This window comes from Apostichopus japonicus, chromosome 23 (assembly GCF_037975245.1).
Source record: "Apostichopus japonicus isolate 1M-3 chromosome 23, ASM3797524v1, whole genome shotgun sequence".
NCBI lineage: Eukaryota > Metazoa > Echinodermata > Holothuroidea > Aspidochirotida > Stichopodidae > Apostichopus > Apostichopus japonicus.
The window spans coordinates 17,490,086-17,517,185 of NC_092583.1; the positions used below are offsets into that span (position 1 = coordinate 17,490,086).

General features: G+C 38.4%; 2 protein-coding genes across 4 annotated transcripts; both read right to left on the minus strand.

Moving 5' to 3' along the window:
• Positions 1-1,885: 1,885 nt before the first annotated feature.
• LOC139965009 (uncharacterized) lies at positions 1,886-10,997 on the minus strand. 2 transcript variants are annotated; one of them, XM_071967158.1, is made up of 7 exons: positions 10,829-10,997; positions 9,409-9,542; positions 8,721-8,911; positions 7,120-7,198; positions 6,235-6,374; positions 4,898-5,094; positions 1,886-4,693 (listed from the first exon to the last, which is right to left on the minus strand). In XM_071967158.1, the coding sequence occupies exons 2-7, from the start codon at positions 9,512-9,514 to the stop codon at positions 4,495-4,497; spliced, it is 912 nt and encodes a 303-aa protein (XP_071823259.1). In that variant the 5' UTR covers positions 9,515-9,542; positions 10,829-10,997; the 3' UTR covers positions 1,886-4,494. The 2 variants fall into 2 exon arrangements, with proteins under 2 accessions (XP_071823259.1, XP_071823258.1); XM_071967157.1 differs by having other exon boundaries at positions 10,803-10,996.
• A 759-nt stretch (positions 10,998-11,756) lies between these two features.
• On the minus strand, positions 11,757-26,948 carry LOC139965006 (transitional endoplasmic reticulum ATPase). Of its 2 annotated transcripts, none has more exons than XM_071967148.1 (18): positions 26,881-26,948; positions 26,451-26,684; positions 24,528-24,630; positions 23,876-24,048; positions 23,143-23,223; positions 21,323-21,515; positions 20,900-21,031; positions 20,311-20,413; positions 19,713-19,846; positions 19,285-19,420; positions 18,309-18,421; positions 17,863-18,027; positions 16,619-16,954; positions 16,276-16,454; positions 15,811-15,940; positions 15,211-15,369; positions 14,697-14,857; positions 11,757-13,808 (listed from the first exon to the last, which is right to left on the minus strand). In XM_071967148.1, the coding sequence occupies exons 1-18, from the start codon at positions 26,931-26,933 to the stop codon at positions 13,706-13,708; spliced, it is 2,688 nt and encodes an 895-aa protein (XP_071823249.1). In that variant the 5' UTR covers positions 26,934-26,948; the 3' UTR covers positions 11,757-13,705. The 2 variants fall into 2 exon arrangements, with proteins under 2 accessions (XP_071823249.1, XP_071823250.1); XM_071967149.1 differs by having other exon boundaries at positions 26,856-26,890.
• Positions 26,949-27,100: the final 152 nt, after the last annotated feature.

Consider the following 27,100-nt stretch of genomic DNA (forward strand, 5'->3'; position numbering starts at 1 on the left):
TGACCGTCATAGGCGTACGGGACCATTTCAGTTTGGGGGGGCAGAACTTTTTGTGCCCGAAAGTTCCCGTGACACTATCTAAGCGGAGCGCCACCATCGGTTGGCGCGTAGCGTACAAGAAAATTTTTGGCAAACAATGCCTCTCAGATTGCCGGAAACGGCACTTCTGAGGCCTTGTAAGTTGCATCTAAACATTCTTTACTTTATAATCTCACCTTTTAGAAATTTACACTTCCCCAAAAATTTTGTAAATTAGAAGAAGAAAAAATGGTAACATCACTTTGAAGGGGAAAAATGGGACAGTATATTTTTTAAGCTCCATATATTTAGTTACCTTATTTATTATTTTAACACAGTACTCAGCTACCTCCAGAAAAACATACATTGTTCAACGACACGTAGGCGGGATAATGTCGCTGTCTCGGTGAGACTGCAATTTGTCTCACAAAAAAAGTATAAAATATAACAAAGAATATGATAAACCTGTACTTCTAGGCTTGTAGGCACTCCCCCCCCCCCATCCATGAACAAGAAAAATGTTTCTTATATACACTCATGTTGGGGATGTCCAGTCAAGGGCGGCGGAAGCACTTTTAATCTGGGGGGCACCAACCTCAAAGGGCACTTTGCAGAAATTCGATTGGACTGATGCAGCCTTATATTTAGTACCCTTTATAACTCTTATTGTATTATCTTATTTGTGTATACACATCACTCCATCAACGCCCCCCCCCCCCCAAGGAAAATATGCATACTAGCACTGCAATTTCCAAAGCGCAAATTGGGAAACAAGGAAGTTTTCTTTTGAGACAAAATGAGGTGAAATCATGCTAGTTGCTAATGTAGGAATCTTCCGAATTAGAGTTTTTTTTTTCTTGTTAATATCTTAACAAATTTTTCCCATTCGAAATAGCTTTGAGTTTGACCCACAGAAATTCATTAAAAGTCACAGGTTTAGCCAGGATTTGCAAAGTTGTGTGCAAGACTATCTGAGCGGAGCGCCACCATCGGATGGCGCGGAGCGTACTATAAAATTTTTGGTTTTACAAACCCCTCAGATGGCCGGAAACGGCCCTCCCCGAGTGTTCATTCTGGTTCCCTGGCCTCTTGCTAACTTGAGGCACCTCAATTTTTATGTAAAAAAGGCACATTTTTAACCTGAGGAAAATTGGGGGGGCACGTGCCCCCTGTGCCCCCCGGTTCCGCCGCCCTTGGTCCAGGTATACAATTGACTAGTTAGAAAAAAAATTGATCGTGCAAAAAGCATGGTAGCCCAGATGAACTGGGCTTACGGTGGTGTTACACGGAATTATTCGGGCATCTTGATGCTAAATAAAGAAAATCATGGAATTGTCGGGCAAAAATTTGAAAAAGATTCGGGCAAGCTACTGCATATTTATATGTATATATATATATATATATATATATATATGTATATATATATATATATATATATATATATATATATATGTATATATTTCCAGAGGACAACAAAAATATATTTTTTTCTCCTCTTAGGCTGCCCAAATTTTTCAGGACTTTTGCCCGAATTTCCTGTCCTCTGGAAATTTGGGGGGGGGGCAGTCTGCCCCCTGCCCCCCCCGCCTATGTTGACCGTAGCTGCATGTATTGACTGTACCCTGTCACTAGTGTCTAATTACTGACGTGTGTGTATTTTCTGTGATCGATGGTGGTGTCTAACACTTCTGTTACACCTCATTCGAAACTAGGTCAGAATACCAGCATCAGACGTTTCTTTTGTGCGCAAGTCTTCACTCCCTTTAAGCTTTGGTTATGGTCAACTATGTGCAGCATTACTTGGGCTCAACATTATTTGGTATAAAGATGTCAAAGACGTACAACAAGATACAAATCAAACAGACAGTAATGTTTTGCATGTATATTATAACACAACAGAAACTTCTGTAACAGGTATATATAACATTCAGAAGAAACAAAATATAATATCTGAAACAAACTAAACATGAATAAAGAAAAAGAGGTAAAAAGTCTGAACATTTGAAAGACATAAACCAGTACTCTTGTGTCCTGACTAAATTAGTCACAGGACGTAGAGGCCTGTAGTTGGGAGTTCGGAGGACTGGGTCTAATGACAGTATTGGTGAGGGTTTTCTGTAGTATGTGAAAACCCTCACCAATACTGTCATTAGACCCAGTCCTCCGAACTCCCAACTACAGGCCTCTACGTCCTGTGACTAATTTAGTTATAAACACAAAACATCACCTGCAACCTTCCCTCTAACAAGTGAAACATTTTGCCTTAAATCATTAACTACAAGTTCTACATTTTCAGTTTTAATGAACAAGCCTTTACACAATTTAAACTTGTAGTTAAGGTTCCGATAGTTATTCCACAATTGTCATAATGTAAAATTTAGAATCTGTATTAACTGTAGCATATGACCTATTAATTCATCATTCTGGAGAAATATACAATAAGATATATATTATTGAACTGGATTATTACCACAGGCTTAATTGAGTAGCTTAGGGTTGAATATATTCAAATGTGTACATTGGATGTATATGGATAAGGAACGGGAGGAGAGGTGGGGGGGGGGGGCGGTGTGCCAACACAAGTTTTCAGCAAGTTTGGAATTTTCCTGATACATCTCTCAATAATATCAGCTGCACAAACCCAATCTGTTGCTAGAACATGTTCTCACGTACAATTTTTTCACAAAAATCCACTTAATCAGAACTTCAAATATAGTAAATATAAAATATCCATATTACAATAACAGTAGAGAGGTCATTAGTATGGACTCAAAATGGCCCTAAGTTAATGAAATTCTATTTTGCAGTTGGCTTTCTAATATATTCTGCTGCCAATTGGTGGAGGGAAGGGGGAAGGGGGGGGGGAAGGGGGAGGGAGGGAGGAGGGAGGGAGGGAAGAGACCTGATCAAAAACTTGGGACACATACACCACTTGTGACTGCTTTCTTAATTTTAGATATGCTAAACTATAAAAGTTGTAGTAAAAATGTATATACATATGAAGAAAACGATACATTTATTTCCAAAATGGAAAATGTTATTCTCCTATCCAGTGCTATATTTATCAACCTTCTACTCCAGGTTGTTCCCTATTATTACCCCTCACCGAGATTAACATCCCCAAGAATGCTGCTATCAGCCAATAACGTTTCCACCAAGATAAAAAGATGAGAAAGTATAGAACAACAAAGTGCCCGTATTTGCCAGGAATTTCATACCAGGTATATCAGTTTGCCCAGTCCTATCACCCTGCCCAGGACTATTTAGCTCATAGCCTCATATCATATAGACAACTGCTGTGAAAAAACCAAATAATGCTAAGCCGAATAACAGTATTAGTAGTACACAATATCCAATAAGATAACACACGATTCAGATTCCTCAAAATTGTTAGTACGTAAAATTCCAAAGCTTTGTTTCAACCATTTCTAACGATGAAGTAGAAATGAATAGGTGAATTTTTAAATTTGATATTAATGAAGGGTAATTAATTTTCTAGAAAAATTTAAAGGGCTACCTGACACCTAGTCTCCTAAACGAGATATTATCCATCATATGAGATGGTTTTAACTAATATCGTACCTGCCTATTACATGCAATGAAGATACATGTGATCATCCTAGCTATGGTGCTTTCCTTAATTACGAACAAAATATGTCAAAGTGTTTACAAATTTACAAACATGAAGTGGTTACCCATCACTATTCTTTATATAATGCTAAGATAATGGACTGTCACTGGATGGAATTCTGTTATAGCCACTTTTTCATTGTCTAAAACTTCCCAGTCAATTTTCCATTATTCATTTATTGATATCGATAAGAAAGAGTACAAATGTCATCTTGGCAGCTGAATAATCTAGTAAAAAACAAACAATCATTATAAAAAGCATGTGAATTGTGAAAGTAGTCTGTTATATTGCTCTTGTGGAATATTTCTCTTGTTGTGAAAACTTGTGATTCCTGATCAATTAATTACCCGTCAATGAAATATTTATGAAAATATAATCAAAACATGAGAAATGTCTTGCCCATCAGTCCACAGCAGACTTTTAATTGGGTGCGAAAATTTTAAGATTATTGGGACTGAAGATTTGTATAAGCCCAGAAAGTTATTTACCAGATCCATTCTAGCAAACACTAAGACAAACACTTCTACCCAAGGCAGTATTGTCACACAGGTAAGCACACTTGGTCTAAAGGTGAGAAAAAAGTAGCTGGAAAATGAATCATCTAGTAAGTTATAAGGTGTTCTTGGAAATAATCTTGAAGACTCGTACCATTACCTCTTTAGCTTGATGCTTCAAATCCCAATAGAAACAAATTGAAAAAGTTTAGGTGGTTACCCCGCTTCCGCGGTATCTGGTTATATCAATTAATATACTTGTCATGTCTCATATACCCTCACTCTAGAAAATGGGCCTCTAGTGATATGTAATTCAGCCACCAAATTACAACTCCCTAAGTAGCTCAGCATTTAGTTTCCACCCAAGTAAGATGTTTTTGCGGGAGGTTCTATGCCAGCGTAGACAGGATTTGCAGCCTCGCTGACTACACGCACACCCAGATAAGCCATCAGTCCATCCGTGGTGAGGTCTTGTTCAATTATGATGTTGGCAAATGCATTAGCCTCGGCTTCGTATTGCGCCAAGATGGCTTCCGCTTGAGCAACGGCTCTGTGTCAAAGAATGATATAAAATATATATAAATCATGGGAAGAGAATAGAATTGAAGAAAAAAAGTAATAAGAGCAAATGACTGGTTGCTTGTAAACCTTAAACAATCCAGGGGTGAATGTATTCAGCTCAATAATCTGAGACTTCTAATAACTTATAAGTTTTTATATGTATATAATGGAATACATGACATTAAACACTTACGCATTTCGAGAAATCCTCCCATCTGTCTCAGCTCTGTTGATATCAATAACTGCTTGCGTCTCTGCCTCTCGGAGGACGGTATTTGCCTGGGTGAGTTGGCGAGGTCGCTCCGTCTCAGCCACTTGAATATTTTCACGAGCAGCTTCTTTGCTCTTCACAGCATCCTCATATTCTATCGGTCTCGCGATGTTATTCACCTGAAATTGAGAGCAATGTCATGAAATATCAACACTGACCTTGTGGCTGGTAGAAGAAGGTACTAATTTCAAATAAGTCTAAGTATAGTTCACAAACATTGTAAGACTGTAAGACACAAATATTGTCAGACCTTTGACAGCATTGTTTCTAAATGAGTAAAAGCAGACAAGTGTAGCTTAGTTTACCTCTAGGTCCGATACAGTGCAGTGTTAAAGTAGACAAGTGTAGCTTAGTTTACCTGTAGGTCCGATACAGTGCAGTGTAACAGCAGACAAGTGTAGCTTAGTTTACCTGTAGGTCAGATACAGTGCAGTGTAAAAGCAGACAAGTGTAGCTTAGTTTACCTGTAGGTCAGATACAGTGCAGTGTAACAGCAGACAAGTGTAGCTTAGTTTACCTGTAGGTCCGATACAGTGCAGTGTTAAAGCAGACAAGTGTAGCTTAGTTTACCTGTAGGTCCGATACAGTGCAGTGTAACAGCAGACAAGTGTAGCTTAATTTACCTGTAGGTCCGATACAGTGCAGTGTTAAAGCAGACAAGTGTAGCTTAGTTTACCTGTAGGTCCGATACAGTGCAGTGTTAAAGTAGACAAGTGTAGCTTAGTTTACCTGTAGGTCAGATACAGTGCAGTGTAAAAGCAGACAAGTGTAGCTTAGTTTACCTGTAGGTCCGATACAGTGCAGTGTTAAAGCAGACAAGTGTAGCTTAGTTTACCTGTAGGTCCGATACAGTGCAGTGTTAAAGTAGACAAGTGTAGCTTAGTTTACCTGTAGGTCCGATACAGTGCAGTGTTAAAGTAGACAAGTGTAGCTTAGTTTACCTGTAGGTCCGATACAGTGCAGTGTAACAGCAGACAAATGTAGCTTAGTTTACCTGTAGGTCAGATACAGTGCAGTGTTAAAGCAGACAAGTGTAGCTTAGTTTACCTGTAGGTCAGATACAGTGCAGTGTTATAGCAGACAAGTGTAGCTTAGTTTACCTGTAGGTCAGATACAGTGCAGTGTTATAGCAGACAAGTGTAGCTTAGTTTACCTGTAGGTCAGATACAGTGCAGTGTAACAGCAGACAAGTGTAGCTTAGTTTACCTGTAGGTCAGATACAGTGCAGTGTTACAGCAGACAAGTGTAGCTTAGTTTACCTGTAGGTCCGATACTGTACAGTTGATTCCATCCAGACGTTCCCGTACAAACTGTCGGACGGTGATCTGAAATTCTTCCCGAATTGACTGAAACTCTGTTGTGTTGTACTGACTGCAAGCTTCATGGATGGCCGACTCAGCTGTGAGGAGGGAAAGGTAGACATCAAGGGCTGACATAGCACATAGATAAGCACAGTACACCCAATAGTGAAACTAAGCTGGGGTCAAGGGATGAATGGCTCACACAATAACTGAATCAAAACAGCCTCCCACTTGGATCCCTAATATGCCTGTAACCAGTCCTACACACTTTAGTAGTGCTCAAGCAAACAACTTCAGGATACATTGTTTTCAAAGGAAAATAAACAGAACACAACCACAAACATCATCTTGCTGTTTGATACTCCTGTACATCAAAAACTAATTGCATGTTTCAAAAGGTTTAAGGAATTCGACGGAATTTGACCTCAAATGACCCATGATGGTGACCTTTACCAAAAACTACCTGGTTTTTGTACACCCTTAGATGGAGTATGAATGAAAGATTAAAAAAAGCCAGTTGCCTCTCTTTCCACTGAAGAGTGAATGAACCAACCTTGGGGAAGTTGGGGTAGTGTGTACAAATAGAAGACTGTACACCCTTGTGATCTAATATTATGATGTATGCAACAGATTTTTCTTTCCATCCAAGTAACCAAAAAAAGGTTATATATTAAAATAAAATAAAAATCAACATTTTGTCATGTACGTGATTAAAACCAACAGGAAATACTTCTGGGAATATTATTAAATATTTGAAAAAAAAATTGTGTCTAAAAAGACTTGATGATGATGTATTAGTTTATTCAAAAATATTCAAAATATTTCTGTTCTCAATTCGTTTACCTGAGTTTTCAATTGCTCTTTTGAAAGTATCATGGTCTTTAAACTGAAGCACTGTGTAAATAAGTGTCTCTTGGTTAACCTTGAAGAAAAAGGAAAGACAGAAATAATCAAACGGACTACTTACGATGTGACGGTAATGGACAAAGAAAAACTTTCAGCTTTGACCAGAAATCAGTTTCTCTGTCTTTATGTTGCAGTCCAACATACATTTAAAAAGTTTGCAAGCCAAATCATCCACAAACAAGTTCATGCTACAGATGATACTATAAGATATACACAATGCAAGGACAGTGTGGCTGCTTGATGGTTATGCTGTACAGAACCAAACAGGTTTACTAATATTATATTCCTTACCAATTATACAGCTCTACTAATTACCACAACCCATATACCATTGGGTTCTCTCAAGCCAAAAATAGTCAGCCAACTGGCTAGTTCTGACCAATGATAACTTCAACTTCTTTAAGTCATCATAGAGTTTACTTGCACTCATATTCCTCCCCTTTGGCAAATAGTTTTTTTTGTTATTACAAGTGCTTACATGCAAAAGGAATACATCATTATAAGCTTCACAGCAAAAGAATCTTTCTTTATTTTACATTAGAATATTGTGAAGTCTCCATCAGGTTTTCCTTACTCACAAAGCCTTCATCACTTATAGCTTTTATTTTAATGAACAAGGTACCACAGCAGGCACTAAATGCATGAAAACATGTAAACCGGCCAATATTTATCTTCGTACATTACTTGGTTTTTATCTTTCATTATTTGAAGTATTGCTTAGATGTTTAGGCTGTGACTGCACAGCAGGATGAATTGCCTACTAAAGCCTTTCTCTGGAGTACATACTACAATGGTCCAGTCCAACCAGCTATGAAATATATCGTCTGAGCCAAATCATTTGCAGGATTACCTCATCACTAGTACTTTGTCAGATGTGCCCTGGCATTGTTACTGATTCTGATTATATAGTAATTTAATAAACAGCCTGCAAGGCAAGCATCACAACTCATTTCACATCACACAAACACAATGATAAAGGCTGTAGCACGAACAGCTTGCTAGAGGAATCCATCAGTATGAGCTGGATATTAATATATTTGAGAAGCTTAGTGTAGGTTAGTCCTTCAACTTCCTAACTACAGTGCCTTATATGGTTCGACATGATAGGTATATCATATATATTTGAGATGCTTAGTGTAGGCTAGTCCTTCAACTTCCTAACTACCCAGCGCCTTGAATGGTTCAACATGATAGGTATACCAACAAGTTAAAGATGATTTGCATAAGGAACTCAGCTGACCTCAGCTGTGCTTAGCTTATTACATCAATTCTTACCCTTTCCCTAATCCTGCAAAATTATTAACTGGGTGTGAATCTTTTTCCAAAATATCAAAAAAGGAACAAATATGAGAATATTGAAAAGTATGGACTGTATCTTCTCTACCAGAAAGATTGAGACTACAGGAACTACAAACACAAAACTTTAAAATTCACTGCAGCTCTTTAAAGACACTGGGGGCGATAATTAAACTTTGAAATCGGCTGGCCTGAGAGCAAACCTTCCTTAACTTATCATCAGATACCACTGTAAAACTCACTTTGTACTGGAAGGCAATGCTTAATGTCACCACCACACCATCCTTATTCAGACAATACAAACTATCATAAGATATGGTTCGAAAGACAGCAGGGAAGATGATGAACTTGAAACCTGGTGGACCTGAATGAAGACCTTCCTCCTTAACCTCCTCATAGAGAGTTCTGGAGATGGTGTTGTACATCAGTGCCACTAATGAAAAACAAAGCCACACTATACAGTTATCAATCTGAGACTGAAATGAAACTAGGAAATTCTGGAAATTGAATCATAGACCGTTAAATATAATGTTTGATTTATTGGTAAATTTACCATACTTTTATCAATTTTAAAAAGACAAAATCAAACAAAAGGAAACACAGCATGAAATGCTTCTTATAAATCCCAATTAAATTCTTGAAGATTCAATTGACTTCATCTGCTTTTTGAAAGGTGAGGCCTAATTTCAACTGATAACCTTAGACTTGATGACATCTTTATATATTTTTGCCCTTGGAGAGAATTAAAGCAATCCTTCCCTATACATATTCTCAATTCAGCATTTGTGTGAAATGCCTCAACTTTCACTTACTGAAGGTGAGAAAGAAATGGAGGAGAGGGGGGGGGATACTATCCCCTCACTTTGGAACACCTGACAGACGAGGGTTCATTTGCCAGATGATCTTGTGTTAGAGTTATATTAATCTTACTTTCATCTGACTGTAAGGTCTTCAAGGATGTTGCAATGAGGATAATGATACCAACAACACCAATAACAACAGCGCCCCCAATTCCATACACATGCTTCTTTTCCATCTCTGATCACTGCTTTGTCCTGAGTTAACTTCAAGAGAAGGAGAAAAATCATTTAACATGCAAGACTAGATATGAAAGCAGAGATGGGAGCTATTAAGTCCAGCAGTATGAAACTGATGATACATTGTGACTTCAAATGTCTTCTGAACTTTTCATTGCACACTAAATAATAGCATATATATGTATTACATGTTTACCAAACATCAAAGAACTGCACATTATGCAATGAAAGTTGACAACCTTTCTTTTCATGAGGAGAATTAGTCCATTAACCATAGGTTGCATTTTCAGCTCTCTTGACCTAAACTTACTGAAGCTTAATATCTCCACAAATAGTCTGATGAGTTTAGAAGAGTTGATTTGTTCACACTTTGTACTGTCTTGATCTGATAGTGATTTTGCTACTAGCTGTGGGATGAGTTGCATAATAGACGAATAGGCAGCTCAACTAAGGTGCGATTACATGGGACTGATCACTCAGCTAACCAACTGGAAAAAACCTGCATTTAGTACAAACAGCAGGTTTTTGGGTGCAACCTATAGCTAATTGCCACTTTTCCAGCATGTTAGGTTTTGCAACTTGCATCCTATGCAGTGTATACACACAACATCACAAACATATTTATATTATATGGCCGTGGCTATTCTTACGACTAGTCGTAACAATTATTTATAAACTATTCTTACGACAAAGGGCGAATTCAAGCGCAGTAAAGTAAATAAAGAAACTGCGCATGTAGTAGGGGTAACCCTAACCCTAACTTTAACCCTAAACCCCAATCCTAACCCTAACCCTAACCGGAAATTATTGTTACTCCTGGTCGTAAAAAATACTACTCCTGTCATAAAAATAGCAACTGCGCATGCGTAATCGGAAATTATTCTTACGAACAGTCGTAAGAATAGCCACTTTGATATTATATACTATGACTCTACCTCTACACCAACTAAGAGTAAGACCAGGGCCCATGTAACAATGGGCCATCCTCTTTTTCAGGCTAAACATATTGTTAGTAGGCCTAGTTTGGCTAAAGTATTAGAACGTCTGGCTTGGCCTAGCATTAGTCCTGATATAACTGTGTTAAGCCTAATTAGTTAGGCTAGGCCTAGATTTAGGCGTATCACTAGGCCTAGACATAGGCCTAGTTTGGATTCGGGTAAACAAGGGCCTAACTTTCATTGAAAAATGTACCTTACTTACTTTGAGCTTAATACTAGGTTATGACTATAAGTAACGTTATTTGCTGCTTTAGTATACATTTGTAAGCATTTGTAAGCTCACGATTACCTTGAGGCTTGGAAATGTTGAAGTACCTGAATTTAACAAACTTGTACTGTACGTCTATCGACAACACCCGATCATGGTCACAGTACTGTACACTTCGGTACGCGGTGTGAGGACAACCGGTGTACAATTGATATAGGTCAAAAGATTACGTAAACAATTGTGTATACAGACCACAGAGCCGTGTAATATAGACACGGCTCTGACAGACCAAGGTAAGCGTTAAAAATAGAATAGGCTGGTGTAAATTCCAAACAGCATATTACGACATCATTTGAAAGCAGTGTGAGCTTATATACACATTGGTATAATTGATGCAGTTCATTAGCTCAAAACAAGAGTACCGGCTTGAGGCGACACCCACCCCCCCCCCCCACATTAAATTCACATTGGGGATAAATTCCTTTGAACTTGAAGCACAGGTTGTTATATAACATTTATCAATTTATCCATCTTCTAGTTAGTCCCCCTGTTATAGAACACAAGTATGTGCCTCTATTTATGGCAGTGGGTTTTTCTATCCATTTTCCATTACAAAAGTGACATGACCTAGGTTTCAGGGGTCCTGGTTCAAGAATGGGAGCAAGGGCACTTCAACAAAAGTATACTATAAATCGTGATCCATTGACTCAAAATGTTAGAACCAACCTTGGGAGACCCTGGATATTGATTAGTTCATTAAGTTTTCAAGAAGTAGAAAATCTACATATGAAAGCATCTAGGTGGATGTTCTTTGTTGCAAAACTTGCAACAGTTTATCAAACAACTTGGAATAATAAATATATCCAAGTTATCATTGGTCATCTCACTCCTACCCTCTCAGATGTATAGAGCAGGTAGCTTGTGTAAATGAGTTGTAAAATATCATAGTCAAAACCTGTAATGATGAGGATTCCTGAGAACTTTGAAATATTGAAATAGTGCATGAAAGAAAAAAATATGAAGAAGTCTGGACACTTGCAAAGTGTTAACATTTATTAGTTCACAACATGAGCAACACACTGTACAAATTGTAGTCAAACCTATGCACTAAGCATGACATGTACAGCTTACTTACACATTGTGAATGTGAATCCATTAACTAACTGTTCATTATTAAATTATCAAAAGAGATGAGTCACTACAAGTCCACACCAGTCTGAGGCCTGTCTCCTTAAACCCTCACTCACTTGTCCCCCCCCCACCCCACCTCTCCCACCCCTCCCCGAATCCATTCAGGCTCTGATATTGTGATTCCTACAGATACATGTTATGTAAAGTTATGGTATCACAAATACATTCTCAGAAAGTGTCTTCATCATGACAATTTTTTATTTTAAATATTATTTATTATGTAAAGAAGATAAAGATTAACAAATAAAGACAGAAAAAAATTGCAACTTTGGCATAAAACTTGAAACCAAAGAATTAATGAAATGAACAATTATTTTAAGAAAGCTTCAGACTACAACTGTTATTCTTCTTTTAATTCTTGGGATGTAATTAATCAGCAGTTACTTAAACAAAAGGCAGTCATATTGTCCTTATAAATAAGTTTCAAAGCATAGTTCTTTGTTTAATATTGTGACTTCAGCATTTTATTGCTTATCATCTTTTCAATATTGTCATTTTTTTAAACATGACTACACTGTGAGCAACAATATCTTTCAGGACACCTAAAAGCAAGATTAATAACATTTTTAAAGCCTTGTTTTGTTTGGTAAGACATCAATGATCTCTGTGATATGGATGCGGTAGGTAACCTTGAAGTTGTCAGTTTTCTTAATCGATACCCTAATGAAATAACAGCAATGAAATTTGAAGAATTTATCAGAGTAGTACAGTCATTCTGCTGCAAAGTTTCCCAGAAATTTCAATCTCAGTAGCTTTCTATTCAGTGTGGATTTATAAGATACTGTTGATTGTTTTAACACTTCATTGAGCCCTCTGGCAGTACAAACTTAAAGATGGATAATCATAATAAATATAATAATAAAACAGCTGATCTAAATTAGAGTGTGTAATATATCTAACAATAGAAAGTGACTTTTGACCATTATTCACATGTTTCAAGCGGATGGCACATAGAATATGTGATTTTCAAAACTCACCATCACATATCGACAAACTTTAGCTCATTATAAACACCAAGATTATCCACAATAACCTTGCCACTAGGTTACCCAATGAACGGTCGCTACCTTTAACTACCACTTGTGAGTTGCATTCTTAGAGCATTAACTCAGAACTCTCTTCTCTTAAGGCAACATAACCTTGCACTATGAAATATAAACTGGATCCTGAGAGGGTTTTACCATTCATTGCACCATACATCTCGGACCCTGGAATACTCATTCAGCTTACAAAAGTGGTTTAATCACTATAGCTCACTGGACCAAAGTATGTCGGAACAATAGTGTAAAAATCATGATAATTCTGAAGCCATACAACTCATGTCTGTTTCAAGTACTGCAGTTGAGCAGTATAAAAATTAAGGGGAAAAAAAATCGATTTTAATCTTGTGCTGGAAATATTTTGCCAGATATAAGATTCGTATATAAACTGGGGTAACTTGTTCTTTTCTGAGTCAATAAATTTCCGAAAGGGGCTTTACAGTATTAACAAGATAGTCATTTAAAACCTTGAGACATTTTATCCAGCAAGTTATTGGTGCCATCTGCTTCTATATTCACACTTGTCTACCATCAGAGCTGCAGTTTAGCAGTTAATTACGAAAGTTTCAGCAACGTTTTTTTTTTTACAATGAGAACAGTATTTATCTTATTCATCTCTTCAAAAATCAAAGTTTTTTTAACACTAATAAAGATAATCTCCATAGCAAACTCTGATCTCCCATTGGGATATCTTTCTCCAGTATATATATTAACAGTCTAGGATCTTGCTGGTCAGAAACAATCTAATTCTGTTTAGCTGTATAAATCTTCATCTCCGTCATCATTGTTAAAGTTGCCACCCCCGCCTGAACCAGAGGCGGGTGCAGGTCCTCCTGCACTTGCTTCATCTGGAAATCTGAATCATAAAAGACGAGTGATAAACGTTAGATTTCAAACGATGACACTGCTAACAGGTCTCTGACATTGGTTTGATGAGAACCTCTGTAAAAGACATGTCCTTAAAAAAAAGTTCTTTCCACAAGATAAAAAAAATGCTAACAACGCACACCTTCCAACAATTTAAATTATGCCCAGTATATCTGATTAGCTGTCTGGAAATTAAGCTGCAAATTTTGAAATTTAATTCTGGTTTCTCCCAAATTTACATCCATCCCAACATGACAACAATAATCACAACCTCCTCAGTCATGAACACTTGTCTGTAGAAGTGATGTTTTCTTTCTCTTATGTTTACTAGGGATTCTCCTTTCACTACCTCCAATCAGGCCTCCTTTGGACAGATTACAGATGAGTTAATTGTAAATGGGTGAGTTGCTTCTTTGCATACACAGGGCCATAACAGACAATGCACTTGTCTATGACTCTACCTCTGTGGAACAGCCAGTTGATACAACCCTACAATATGATTCTTTCCGTTGTTCTTCAGCCCAATGACAGTCAAAGTGGGTTATAACACTCTTGACTGAGGTAAGCATGAAGACATTTTTTCCCCTCTACTAGCAGAAGGAACTGATATAGTGACTCTTCAGCTCCAGTATGCCCGGAGGGATTCAAGGAATTTCATACCATATTTACCAATCAATCACCTCAAAGCTTACATAATCACCCAAATGAAATTCAAAAGACCCGACATAGTTGCGACTTCCCAAAATAAGCAACATAAACATTTATATTACCACAAGTTTGTGATTGGATTCCCCCAAACAATATGTTACATTGATTAATTAGTATCAGGCAGTGTTGGCTGCACTCTTTGGTTGGTAGGGTTACAGTTAGGGCTCACCTGAAATTTGTTCCAAAGCCTCTGCTCTGTTGTAACGTCTGTGCAAACATTTCATACTTTCGGATGTCGTTGTCACTGACAGATCGTCTGGCAAACTTCATGGCCTCAACAAAGTGATCCTTGGTGATTTCTGGGACAGGGTCTTCATCATCTTCAATCTCCTAGAACAAAAACAACAACATTTGAATTTTGAGAAACCACAGTTACTTGGGAAGCACTTGGGAGTTGCTACAAGCATAATTGCTTAAATAATTATCTTTTCCTTTGCTTGCTAAGAATTTACATAAATGGTAAGCAAAATGAACTCTTGCAACACTTATGAGGGGTGGGGGGGGGGACTGGGGTATGAGATTGGTTTGAACAGACTTGTGACGTATATAGCTTTTTCTCACCAAACTACTTGTAACTGCATCATGAGAAAGAAAGGGTCCCCCAACCCCTGGACCAGCATGGAACTCTCCTTCCCAAACTACTCTAGGACCAACAAGCACATATTTCAAGTCCTTGTCATTACCATATCCAGGTCAGGATTGTCTCTTCGTTCACGCTGTTTCCTGATCTCTTCTTCAATACTCTGCCTGATGGCGAGTTTACAGGCTCTCTGACAGATCTCTGTTAAGTCTGCTCCACTGAATCCATTGGTGACTTTAGCCAGATATATCAAGTCAACACCCTGAAAGGAAATGTGAAACAATGTTGCTGAGACAACTGGGTCTTCCTATTTCATGCTATGCTGAAAGCATGAACGTCACCATAGTTTAACAGGAGACAGTGAAAAGTCTCTCTAACCCAAGATTGAAAAGTGAGGTGATTAAGAATAAATATCTGTGGACAGAGCTGGTATCCCATACAATCAAGCAGAGGAGGGTCAGAGTTCATTAGTACAGAGACCCATTAAATGCATAGTGACACGGATCCCTTAGCAGGTGACCTCATTGTTGACAGTTCCGTGTAAGACACTGTGGAACCCCCCCCCCCCCCTTCTCCTCCCACAAACATTAAGCAATTTAGTGCACTCAGCTACTAAGTTACAACATATATCCACCATTTTTCCAGAACTTAATTTTCCTGGCCACAATTGGTAAACCCTGTTAATTAGGCAGACTGAACCTACCTCAGCAATTGGGGATTTCCTGAGGTTGGCCTTCAGAATGGATACACGAGATGGCTCATCGGGTAAGGGAATGTATATCAGCTGATCAAGACGTCCCGGTCTTAGTATAGCTGGATCAACAATGTCTGGTCTGAGAATGGAATTGGTACGTAAATAAATTACTATGAGAGAGACAGTCCACGCAAACGAGAAGAATGTGATACAAAGTAAATTTGGTCAGAGCAATGTTGACTGATATACTCCAGAGCAAGACCAGGTACACATAAAGGAAATATTGAATGAGGTGACAAGTACACTTGCAATTAAAATGATTACTTTTATGTCACTACTATTTATCTTTCTGTGCAAAAACGAAATGAACAAAATTGATCATTTTGAACAAGTTAATGCGGATGGCTTTGTTTAAAGTGTGATGCTCTAACCAGACCAATGCCCTTTCTTGATTCAAGATTGGGGTCAGCTCACCTGTTTGTTGCACCGATGATGAAGACATTCTTCTTTGAACCCATACCATCCATCTCTGTGAGGACTTGGTTAATGACCCTGTCTGATGCACCACCTGCATCTCCTATATTGCCGCCTCGAGACTTGGCGATGGAGTCCAACTCATCAAAGAAGAGGACACATGGGGCAGCTTGCCTTGCCTATAGTGTTAAAGAAGGTAACATGGTTGAGAGAATGATAGAGTAGGTTATGGTCGACTGGAAAACAAAAACAAGGACGTAGGCTTTCTCAGAGCACAGTTGCTAACGATAGTCAACTAAAGACTTATTGAACATTAGACATACAAAACTGTGGTCAAACTAACCTTATCAAACACATCCCTGACGTTAGCCTCTGACTCTCCAAACCACATAGTCAACAGTTCTGGTCCTTTGATACTGATGAAATTTGCCTGACATTCGTTGGCGATGGCTTTGGCTAGGAGGGTCTTACCGCATCCCGGTGGACCATAGAAGAGGACTCCTTTGCTGGGTGTCATGCCAAACTTGAGGTACTTTTCTGGATGTTCCACTGGGTACTGCACCAGCTCCTGGAGTTCTTGTTTGACATTCTCGAGACCACCAATGTCATCCCAGGACACATTTGGTACCTCTACCACTGTCTCCCTCAGAGCACTTGGGCTGCTCTTTCCAAGAGCAAACTGTTTTGTACAAAAGGCCGATGTCTTGTAATCAATTTTTTATATTAATATTTTAAGAAGATTTTACAAATCTGACATTATCCACCGTAATGGATTGAGACAAGAAAGCAGCATCGTCAGTGTAAAATACTGAGCACTGTACCAATTTCAAGGTGAGATGAAAATGGAGGTGAAAGGTCAAGATCTTAGTTCCAGCCATGGCATCTACAGCCATTGGACTACAAAAGTAGCAAGATGGCTTACTTGATGCCAAAATTTCAAACAGAATTTAAATTCTGTTCCTGTCTGCCTCCTCTTACACCTTCCGCTTCCTCCGTCCTCCTACCAACATCTCTGTTACCAGTGCCACAAATATATTCTAAACTTACACTGTAATACAACCTGACTGACTGACTGTACTACAACCTGACAGAATGAACATATCTTAATTTCTTGAATTATGGTAGTCTACTACAGTTGACCTGAAATATGGAACTTCTCTTCAGGAAGTGAGAAAACTCAATCTTTTACAGAGGGAACTAATGTTCTTCAGCCCAATGACAGTCAAAGTGGGGTAAGAATAGCACTCTTGACTGAGGTAAGCATGAAGACTGTATATTTTTCCCTCTCCTTGAAAATGAAACTGATGTTGAGAAACTCATCAGCCCCAGTTGCAGCAGAGGTATGTACACACAAAGTAATGATCACTGACAATATTCAATCATTGTATCAACTTAAAAAAAGGGGGGGAGGGTTCCATATTACTGGTGAATGGATAATGACTGCATCAATTATTTTTTGTATCAAAATTAACTAGTTGCTTTGACACCTGACTCTGAAGTTCAGAAATACAAATGATGAGTTTCAGCACGTAAACCAATCAGAGGTTCATTAATGATCAATACAGAGAAAAGGACAGAAGACCATACCCTGAAGTCGTCCATGGTGACGGCCAAAGAATCCATGACCTCTGCATCAATGGTATCGTCCTCCAGATCAATCACGTCCATCTTGTTCCTAATCTGTTGAAGTGCAGCTTCAGAGCATAGCGCAGCCAGATCGGAACCGACATGGCCGTGGGTCTCATTTGCGACCTAGTTCAAGACAAGCGACCCGTATGTATTATTTTCCAAACTTGATAACACAAACAATCCAATCAACTTTGCAAGAATTGCAAATTGTATCACACCTTTTTTGAGTTAGCCATAGTTTTAGTACAGGTTTATTGTATTTCCTTTCAAGGTAATATTTGTAAGAAAGTCAATACTGCTAACACATACCATGCCTTCTGCACATTTATTTCAATGATGGTCTCAATTGGTAAAAACACATTTCATTAATATGTGAATTATAAGGTAACTAAGGATATGCTTACTTGTTCCAAATCCACATCTTCAGCAAGTTTCATATTCTTGGTGTGGATTCTCAGAATCTCTAACCGACCGGTAGCATCTGGGATGCCAATGTCAATCTCACGGTCAAATCGTCCTGAGAGGAAACACATAAAACAATATAATATCACCTAAAAACTGACAGTAAAGCAAAAATAGCACCACAGTGAAATCAAGGACTTGTGATTCCCTGAAAACGTCATCAGCCTACGAGAAATAAGGATGCTTTATGGTATTCTCATTGTTGTACGAACATAACTCTTGTGGCTGGCATTCCTTTACCACTTTCAATCTGAAACTGGTCATTATAGGCTTGTTATATTCAGTGGTGTTGTACTGAAATGCAATCTGTGTGATTTACAGTGTTGAAAACCAACCAACAGCTAGCAACATGAGACTGGAGAAGCAAAGATGGTCACACACCTTGATGCAAATTGATCACAACCTAGTGTTCATCCACAATAGTGGGAATGCTGCAGTGTTTTTGTACTCAATAAACTCATTGCGATCAACCAACCTGAGATGGGTAACCCCTATGCACAAAACTTGGCTCTGTTGCCTCAGCAACATCCACCATGGCACAAATACCTGTGCACAAAATATCTTGTTAGGATGTTGCATTAACATCACAGCATGAAATCTGAAATATGCCTGTAACACTTTATAAACAAATAGAAAGAAGGTTTGACACAGAGACACTTCCTGACACTGCACTATCTAAGCTGATACAACCTGCCAACTAATGAGGGATGGTAATTGCTATATTCTCATTAAGATGAAATACACATCACATTGTTTGTGGATGTAATTGCATAAGCTGCTTTAGGTAAATCGTGCAGAAATGAAACATGGTAACCTAAAGCTAGTACCAAAACAAGACAAGCTATATCAATTAATCCAGTTTCAATTTGACATTGCCACATATGAGAAATAAATTTGAATAAAACACACAGAACCTACCAAAACGGCGCAGAGCACCATCAATGCTGTTTGGTCTGTTGGTAGCTGCCATAACGATGACCTGTGCCCTTTGCTTGAGTCCATCCATCAATGTCAAAAGCTGTGAGACAATCCTACGTTCGACCTCACCATGTGTCTGGAATGACAAACCGTACATGGTAAGCACTTTGATCAAATACAATATATTAGCTGAACAGCATTAAAGATGGGTTGGGTCGTAAGGACCAGGACAAAGGGAACCCTTGCTTGTCTATGTGCATGTTGACTTGTTTTCTCTTGCCTGACCAAGTCCACATAGACTAGGTTGTCACATGCCCTTCTGGGGCTTTTCTGGTGTTTTGTACAATCTGTTTCATGCTTCATGTTTGAAAAAGCTTTTGAAGAGAACAGGAATAAACTAAATCTTAGAGCTCTGACTTGTTTATTACCTTCTCTCTCTTTGGTGCGATTGAATCCAATTCATCGATGAAGATTATAGCTGGGGAGTTCTTCTCAGCTTCTTCAAATGCCTTCCTCAGATTAGACTCGGAATCACCTGCCAGTTTACTCATTATCTCTGGTCCTGTAAGTCAAACATAACAGCCAATGCTCAAAATAAACACCTTTCACATTCATGGCTGTATCTGATCACTAACCACAAACAAAATTCAAAACATTTCATCCTCTTGGAACCAGAGTTCTGGACTTGTATAGATAACTGATGAAAACATTAGAGGACATCAACAGCATGTTTTTACTGTGGCTTCCTATGAATCAGGAGACCATGCTGAGTGACTGCAACATTAATCACGATGAAAGATAATCCTCAATGTTGGATTTCAAACTGCACAATACTCCCAAGACCAACCTCACTGTTTAGTTGTAAGGGCACAGTAGCATCTAAATAACTATTTCAAACATTTTTAAACTTAAAATCATCATCAAGATTGTGTGAGATACTCACATTTTTTATTCCTCTTTTTCATGAATAACAAGGCATTTTAGTCAACTTCATAACACAACTAACAGCTCAAAATGACTGCTTACCATTGATCAGAAAGAAGAAAGCTCCTGTTTCGTTGGCCACTGCTCTAGCGATCAAAGTCTTTCCAACACCTGGAGGTCCGTACAACAGTATACCTCTTGGAGGCTAAAGGAGAAAGCACACATGTAGGTATGATTTGATATCATGTAAGTCAACCTGTTCAAATTTACAGCCTACAGTGTTACATATTAAAAGGAAAGACAGATGATAGACTGTAAACACTGATCCAGAATGCTTCAAACCTGACTATTTAATCAGTGGAAGGATTCTGCTCCTTAATTCAATCTGTATATCTACCTTGATTCATACACCCATTTTGACACCCCCCCCCCAGGGTCTCTACTCCAGCATTTTAACCATAAACAAAGGAAGAACAGTTTCTCTAATTTAAACTTTTAACACGATCGATTTATTTTCCCAAAGTGCTAGTTAAAACTAACAAGCTAAAGGTTGTTTCAAGGCTGAATCCCTCTCAACTTTTAACCTTAAGTGGCTGGTAACTATTGAGTTTGACCCTTGAGATATCAACACAGATATTGTAAGACATATGTCTGTAGTGATTGTCATAGGGCTATTGATCAGCGTGCTTACCTTTACACCGATTGCTTTGAAGAGAGAGGGATGCCTAAGAGGCAGCTCCACCATCTCTTTGATCTGGGCTAACTGCTTACGGCAACCGCCAATGTCATCATAACCGACCTCATTCAAGTTCTCCTCCTCTTCCTAACGAGAAATACAAATATATATAATACTTTCAACATGTTATAAAACTAATTTATTAGTCAGTGAGGTAATAGTAACCTTTGCAGAGCACTGAATAATCTCACCACTTATGTGAGCACATTCTGCCTGTCTTTGTTGTGATGGCAGTGTTTTCAGAACCAGAACTAAACTGCTTCATCTAATGATTAGACTGCCTCCCATACTTCTCCCTTATCACCTCAATCTTTCCTCTTTAATTTGGGATCACTTTCACACCACTAACGTTATGTTTTTCCTTCCATTTTGACCTACCTCTCTCTTGATTGGTTCTCCTTCACAGTGTATCATGGTATCTGGAGCTACTATGCAGTAGTTGCCTGGATCTGTTTCTATGACCTTAAACTCCACTGCACGCATTCCTCCACGCACCAGGAAGATGTCTCCCTTACGAATGGGACGGTATGCCTCTTGAAAGTAAGGCCGAAGGAAAACATCAAAGAGGTTCCTGTGGAAATGACATAAAATGCATTTGGTGAGCAAGTTAACAAGGTACCTCTGTTAAACTTACCATACCTGTTATGTAACAATGAAAGGCACAAAGACAATGGAGAAAAGGAAAAGAAAGAATATAAAGTACTGCTCAGTAGGAGCCACTGTAGCCTAATAAAAGTTTGCCCAGTTTGTATGCTAGTAGTATGCCTAGTTTGTATGCTAGTAGTATGTAGTATGCCCAGTTTGTATGCTTGTGTGCTAGTAGTATGCCCAGTCTGTTTGTTTGTATGCTAGTAGTATGCCCAGTTTGTATGCTTTTAGTATGTAGTATGCCCAGTTTGTATGTTTGTAAGCTGGTAGTATGTAGTGTGCCCAATTTGTATGCCTGTGGTATGCCCAGTGTGTAATTGTTTGTATTCTGGTAGTATGTAGTATGCCCAGTTTGTATGCTAGTAGTATGCCCAGTATGTGTGTTTGTATGCTAGTAGTATGTACAGTTTGTATGTTTGTAAGCTAGTAGTATGAAGTATGCCCAGTTTGTATGTTTGTAAGCTAGTAGTATGTAGTGTGCCCAATTTGTATGCCTGTAGTATGTCCTGTGTCTATCTTTTTGTATTCTGGTAGTATGTAGTATGCCCAGTTTGTATGCTAGTAGTATGCCCAGTATGTGTGTTTGTATGCTAGTAGTATGTACAGTTTGTATGTTTGTAAGCTAGTAGTATGAAGTATGCCCAGTTTGTATGTTTGTAAGCTAGTAGTATGTAGTGTGCCCAATTTGTATGCCTGTAGTATGTCCTGTGTCTATCTTTTTGTATTCTGGTAGTATGTAGTATGCCCAGTTTGTATGCTAGTAGTATGCCCAGTATGTGTGTTTGTATGCTAGTAGTATGTACAGTTTGTATGTTTGTAAGCTAGTAGTATGAAGTATGCCCAGTTTGTATGTTGTAAGCTAGTAGTATGTAGTGTGCCCAGTTTGTATGCCTGTAGTATGTCCAGTGTCTATCTTTTTGTATGCTGGTAGTATGTAGTGTGCCCAGTTTGTATGCTAGTAGTATGCCCAGTTTGTGTGTTTGTATGCTAGTAGTATATAGTAGGCACAGTATGTGTGTTTGTATGCTAGTAGTATGCACAGTTTGTATGTTTGTAAGCTAGTAGTATGTAGTGTGCCCAGTTTGTATGCCTGTAGTATGTCCAGTGTCTATCTTTTTGTATTCTGGTAGTATGTAGTATGCCCAGTTTGTATGCTAGTAGTATGCCCAGTGTGTAAGTTTTTATGCTGGTAGTATGTAGTATGCCCAGTATGTGTGTTTGTATGCTAGTAGTATGCACAGTTTGTATGTTTGTAAGCTAGTAGTATGTAGTGTGCCCAGTTTGTATGCCTGTAGTATGTCCAGTGTCTATCTTTTTGTATGCTGGTAGTATGTAGTATGCCCAGTTTGTATGCTAGTAGTATGCCCAGTGTGTAAGTTTTTATGCTGGTAGTATGTAGTATGCCCAGTATGTGTGTTTGTATGCTAGTAGTATGTAGTATGCCCAGTTTGTATGTTTAGATTCTGTGATAAGTCTACCAATGAAAAATAGTGATTGCATTAAGCCCTCTGAAATGTGATGAGCAGCCATTTTTCAACCTGTCAACTCACCCTGTAATTCCCTCCACAGTATCATCAATGGGCAGTACATGGATACGCTTTCCATACTTCACGTCCGGGCAGGCTTGAACACTGACATGGAAAGAACACAACAGCAATAAATAATAACAACATTACAAAGATCATTCATAACCTTCAGCATGTCTGATATACTTCATGTGGCAGCTGATTCTAAACAGTTGTCTGATTGTCCAAGCTTCTATCTATTTGTTGAGGTTGGCCATAAGGCAATAGGTCTATTCACAGAAAAGGATTTCACATTTGGACCCTCAAATTGTGTATTAAGTATTATATGCTTCTACAAAGGTAAATGAAATGAGTGAAAGGAATTACATTTTACCAGCTCAGACTGAGCAAAGCTATGCAATAGTGAAAACTTTCAGATTTCAGTATCTGCCATCAGATCATCTGACATTTATACCAATCTTTACATCTCTGTGGAATACTTTACACAATTAGATAGAATTTTATTTAGAATTTAACAAAGTCAATGAGATATTTGGAGAGTGCATCTTAACATCTGTTATTTGACAATAGGAACCATCGCATTTTAATCTTAAAATACAGCAACTTCTCACGGTGTGATGATGAAAAAACAAGAATCTCAAAGTATGATAGTACTTCTAACTGTATAATGATGAAAGACCATTAATCTCATAGTAACAGTATCACAGTTCAACCTGTGTCTCCATGTAGTACAAAGGAAACTGAACAGCATTTCTACCTGACTATGTCTCCAAGTCTGACTCGTAGGTTGTTTCTGACGACTCGGTTGATGCGGATCTTGTCATCACCGGTGGTATCGTCTGAGAGGACGATGCAAACTGTGTCTCGTCTCTTCTTTCCTTTGAGCATAACAGTGTCCCCACGGAAGAGCTGTAGCTCATCCATTTTAGCCTACATACCAAATATTAAGACAGGAATGAAAGCTTAACAACCATTTTAAATTGACCGTACAAGTTAAAGGGACAGTAAGGGGATGTTAAAGCATGTGGAGGAAGAAGCTATCTAGAGAAGGTAGTCCTGATGGCAAATCTCTGACTGACAACTCCATTTCCCATTTCCAGGAAGAGAAAGAAAACCTTTGGTTAATTTTTGCACTTTTTAAGGGTCAGAGGATACTCTTTACTTTATTTCACAGCAGCACAAAATTTACCTTTAAACCCTTCATTCATAGATTTTGAAAGCAGCTCAAGCCTTTAGTGGCACTATATATGAATGCATCCTCTTTAGTGGTATCAGCGGTCAATAGAAGTTATAAGTTTCATCTAAGTTTCTGTTGTTGCGACCTGTGTGGGACTGACTGGCTTATATATTAATACTGAAGCTGAACATACAGGTTTAGTAGTAGTAGTACAATGGAAGGAACTACCCACCTGGGACAAAGACACCACTGAATTGTCATCATTTATAGCATCTTCTACGACAAGTCTGTTTGGTTTGGACTTTGTTCTAAGAATAGCTGTGGCAACATCATCTCTGTTGAAAGCAAGAAAATACAAAAGAACAAAAATCAAATATGTGTCCACAAGTTAGGAGTAATTATAGAATACAGGGCCACTCGATGATTCTATCTGAGCATCCGGATGCGCGGATGCTCAGTCTCACCCCAGTACGTATGTGAGTAAAAAATGTCAAAGTCCCAGTTCTTTCTTTTTGAGTGGATGCGCGGATGCTTGGATGCGGAGTCAAACATTTCCTAAGTCCTTTCCTAGTACTTCTGTGGTGGAATTTTAGAGGGCGTCACACATGTACGGAGGCCTTTTAAGAACGACACACTATTGATGTGGAATATCTTCGTACATACGGGACTTTCAGTATTGGAAATAAATGATGGTATATGTCGCAACTTTTCGAAAATTATTCAAGTCCATTCCTAGTACTCCCGGGGTGGATGCGCGGATGCGGAGTCAAAATGAAATACGTGATGGTATATGGGGAAACTTTCGAAAATTATTTAAGTCCATTCCTAGTACTCCACGGGTGGATGCGCGGATACAGAGTCAAAATGAAACACGTGATGGTATATCGTATATGGGGAAACTTTCGAAAATTATCTAAGTCCTTTCCTAGTATAGTCAGTATTGCGAAGTTCGCCATACTGCGAAGTTCGGGCACCCTAAGAAATACACGATTTTCACCATGAAAACCTACAGGAAGAGCCAAATTTCACCAAAAAGTACAAAGCTTCAGTTATTTTCTCTCCAAAATGACCCGTGTGCAAGAAATTACTTACATATTTGTCAATAAAATGACGAAGATCTATGAAGTCTGTTATAATTACTGAAAGAGCAACAGCGCCACTAATTTTTACCAGCGCCACACTGTAGGTTGCGTGTCCGAACTTCGCAATATTTACTCTAGCAAGAAATACCAGTTCCACAATCACGAAGAATTTTCTTGGAAAACAACGTGAAAACAGTTTGCAGGAAAGAAAGTTTGGCCGTGTATCGTACTAAAACACAATTCTCCCACCATATGAAGTATATTTTCTGGTGATTTAGACCAGAAGATTTAGTTTTGGGGTGTTTTAAGTCTTAAGTGGCCGAACTTCGAAGTCACCATCCTACTCCCGGGGTGGATGCGCGGATGCGGAGTCAAAATGAAATACGTGATGGAATTTTAGAGGGCGTCATACGTGTACGGACATGTACAGACACACCGCGCATCCGCGCATCTGGATGCTGGGAAGAGTTAATGAATGGCCCTGTATTCTATAATTGTACCACAAGTTATGCTGAAAAATTTCATGCAACTTTTTGGCAATAGTTATTTCTTTTGTTATAGCCTTAGTTTTGGGCCTATCTAGCTTAGGGATATACCAATGGCAATAAGGTAGGTTTAACCTGGCTAAGCATTTAATAATCTATAACCCTAGTACTGTAGGCCTAGTAGCCTATTAAAATACTACCAGAGCTAGGCCTAGGTCTATTTTAAGTTTTCTAACTTAGCTAGCCGAACGTAGCCTAGGCTAGTTTACTTAAAAAAAAGATTATTCATTCCTCCCTGCTTTTGTGTGATGTCTAAAATCTAAGGCATCCAAGTCTAACGTTAGCATTATACTAAAATTTGGACAATTCCGACATCAGCGTTCATCACTCTAACTAAAGACAAAAGTTAACGCGATGACCAAACGCAAATGTTCAATTTTACCTAGTCATTGTCTAGCCTACCGCATTATACGAAGAGGACAGATAGGCCTAAGCCTTGGTTCTTCATTTCTACCCTACTATAGCTTTAGTTTTACCTAAGAACGATTAATCTATTCCTAAAATATGAAGAAAAACACGTTTCCATACCCATTGTCTGCCATCTTGAGTTGGAATTCGGTGGCTTTTCTGTTCGTTTTCCTTTCACTCTGTTTCGTTTTCTTTTGTGTAAGGTAGGAAAATCTGCAACCCTCTTCTTCACTTCGAATTAGTCGAATCACAGCTTTGTTTCGAACGCAGCTTGATTTCTTACAACATGAACATGCGAGTTTTTTAACGTGTACTAAAAAGGCCTGTGTCATAACCAGTTGTATGGGCCGCCGTCTGGGTAAAAAACAAATACAAAAAGAACGGTGAGGTCACCTACACAAAAACGGGAGAAAAATAATTAGGCGAGCAAAAACGTATGACAAAATAAAATAAATATATAGAGCATGATGATAGTATACTTGCAGGATCACGTTAAACAGTAAATTAAACATAAAAAGTGGTCACCCATAAGAAATTTCCTCCATCTTACAATATGCATTTCTGTAACACTTTATTTCGTGAGAAATGATGGTATACAGTCATTATAGATGAACGTCGCGTGTAACCGGATATTTTGTCATTGTAACGTTCTTTGTAGTCTTTTAATCTTCACTCTGAATGCTGTTAAAGGTTACCTAAAGGTACAATAGTCCTACGAATTAATTAACAAGGAAAGGAATCATGGCGCAAGATTATAGGAATAGATCATT

Bases quoted from the DNA above. Each gene is read 5' to 3' on its own strand.
- LOC139965009 (XM_071967158.1), bottom strand. From the start codon at position 9,514: ATGGAAAAGAAGCATGTGTATGGAATTGGGGGCGCTGTTGTTATTGGT. The intron at 8,912-9,408 runs GTAAGATTAATA...GTTTTTCATTAG, and splicing joins GACCTTACAGTCAGATGAAA to TGGCACTGATGTACAACACC. The intron at 7,199-8,720 runs GTGAGTTTTACA...TTTTTCTTCAAG, and splicing joins GCATTGCCTTCCAGTACAAA to GTTAACCAAGAGACACTTAT.
- LOC139965006 (XM_071967148.1), bottom strand. From the start codon at position 26,933: ATGACTGTATACCATCATTTCTCACGAAATAAAGTGTTACAGAAATGC. The intron at 23,224-23,875 runs GTAGAAATGCTG...TTTCCATGTCAG, and splicing joins AGACTTGGAGACATAGTCAG to TGTTCAAGCCTGCCCGGACG. The intron at 13,809-14,696 runs GTGAGCCCTAAC...TTTATGATTCAG, and splicing joins GGCTTTGGAACAAATTTCAG to ATTTCCAGATGAAGCAAGTG.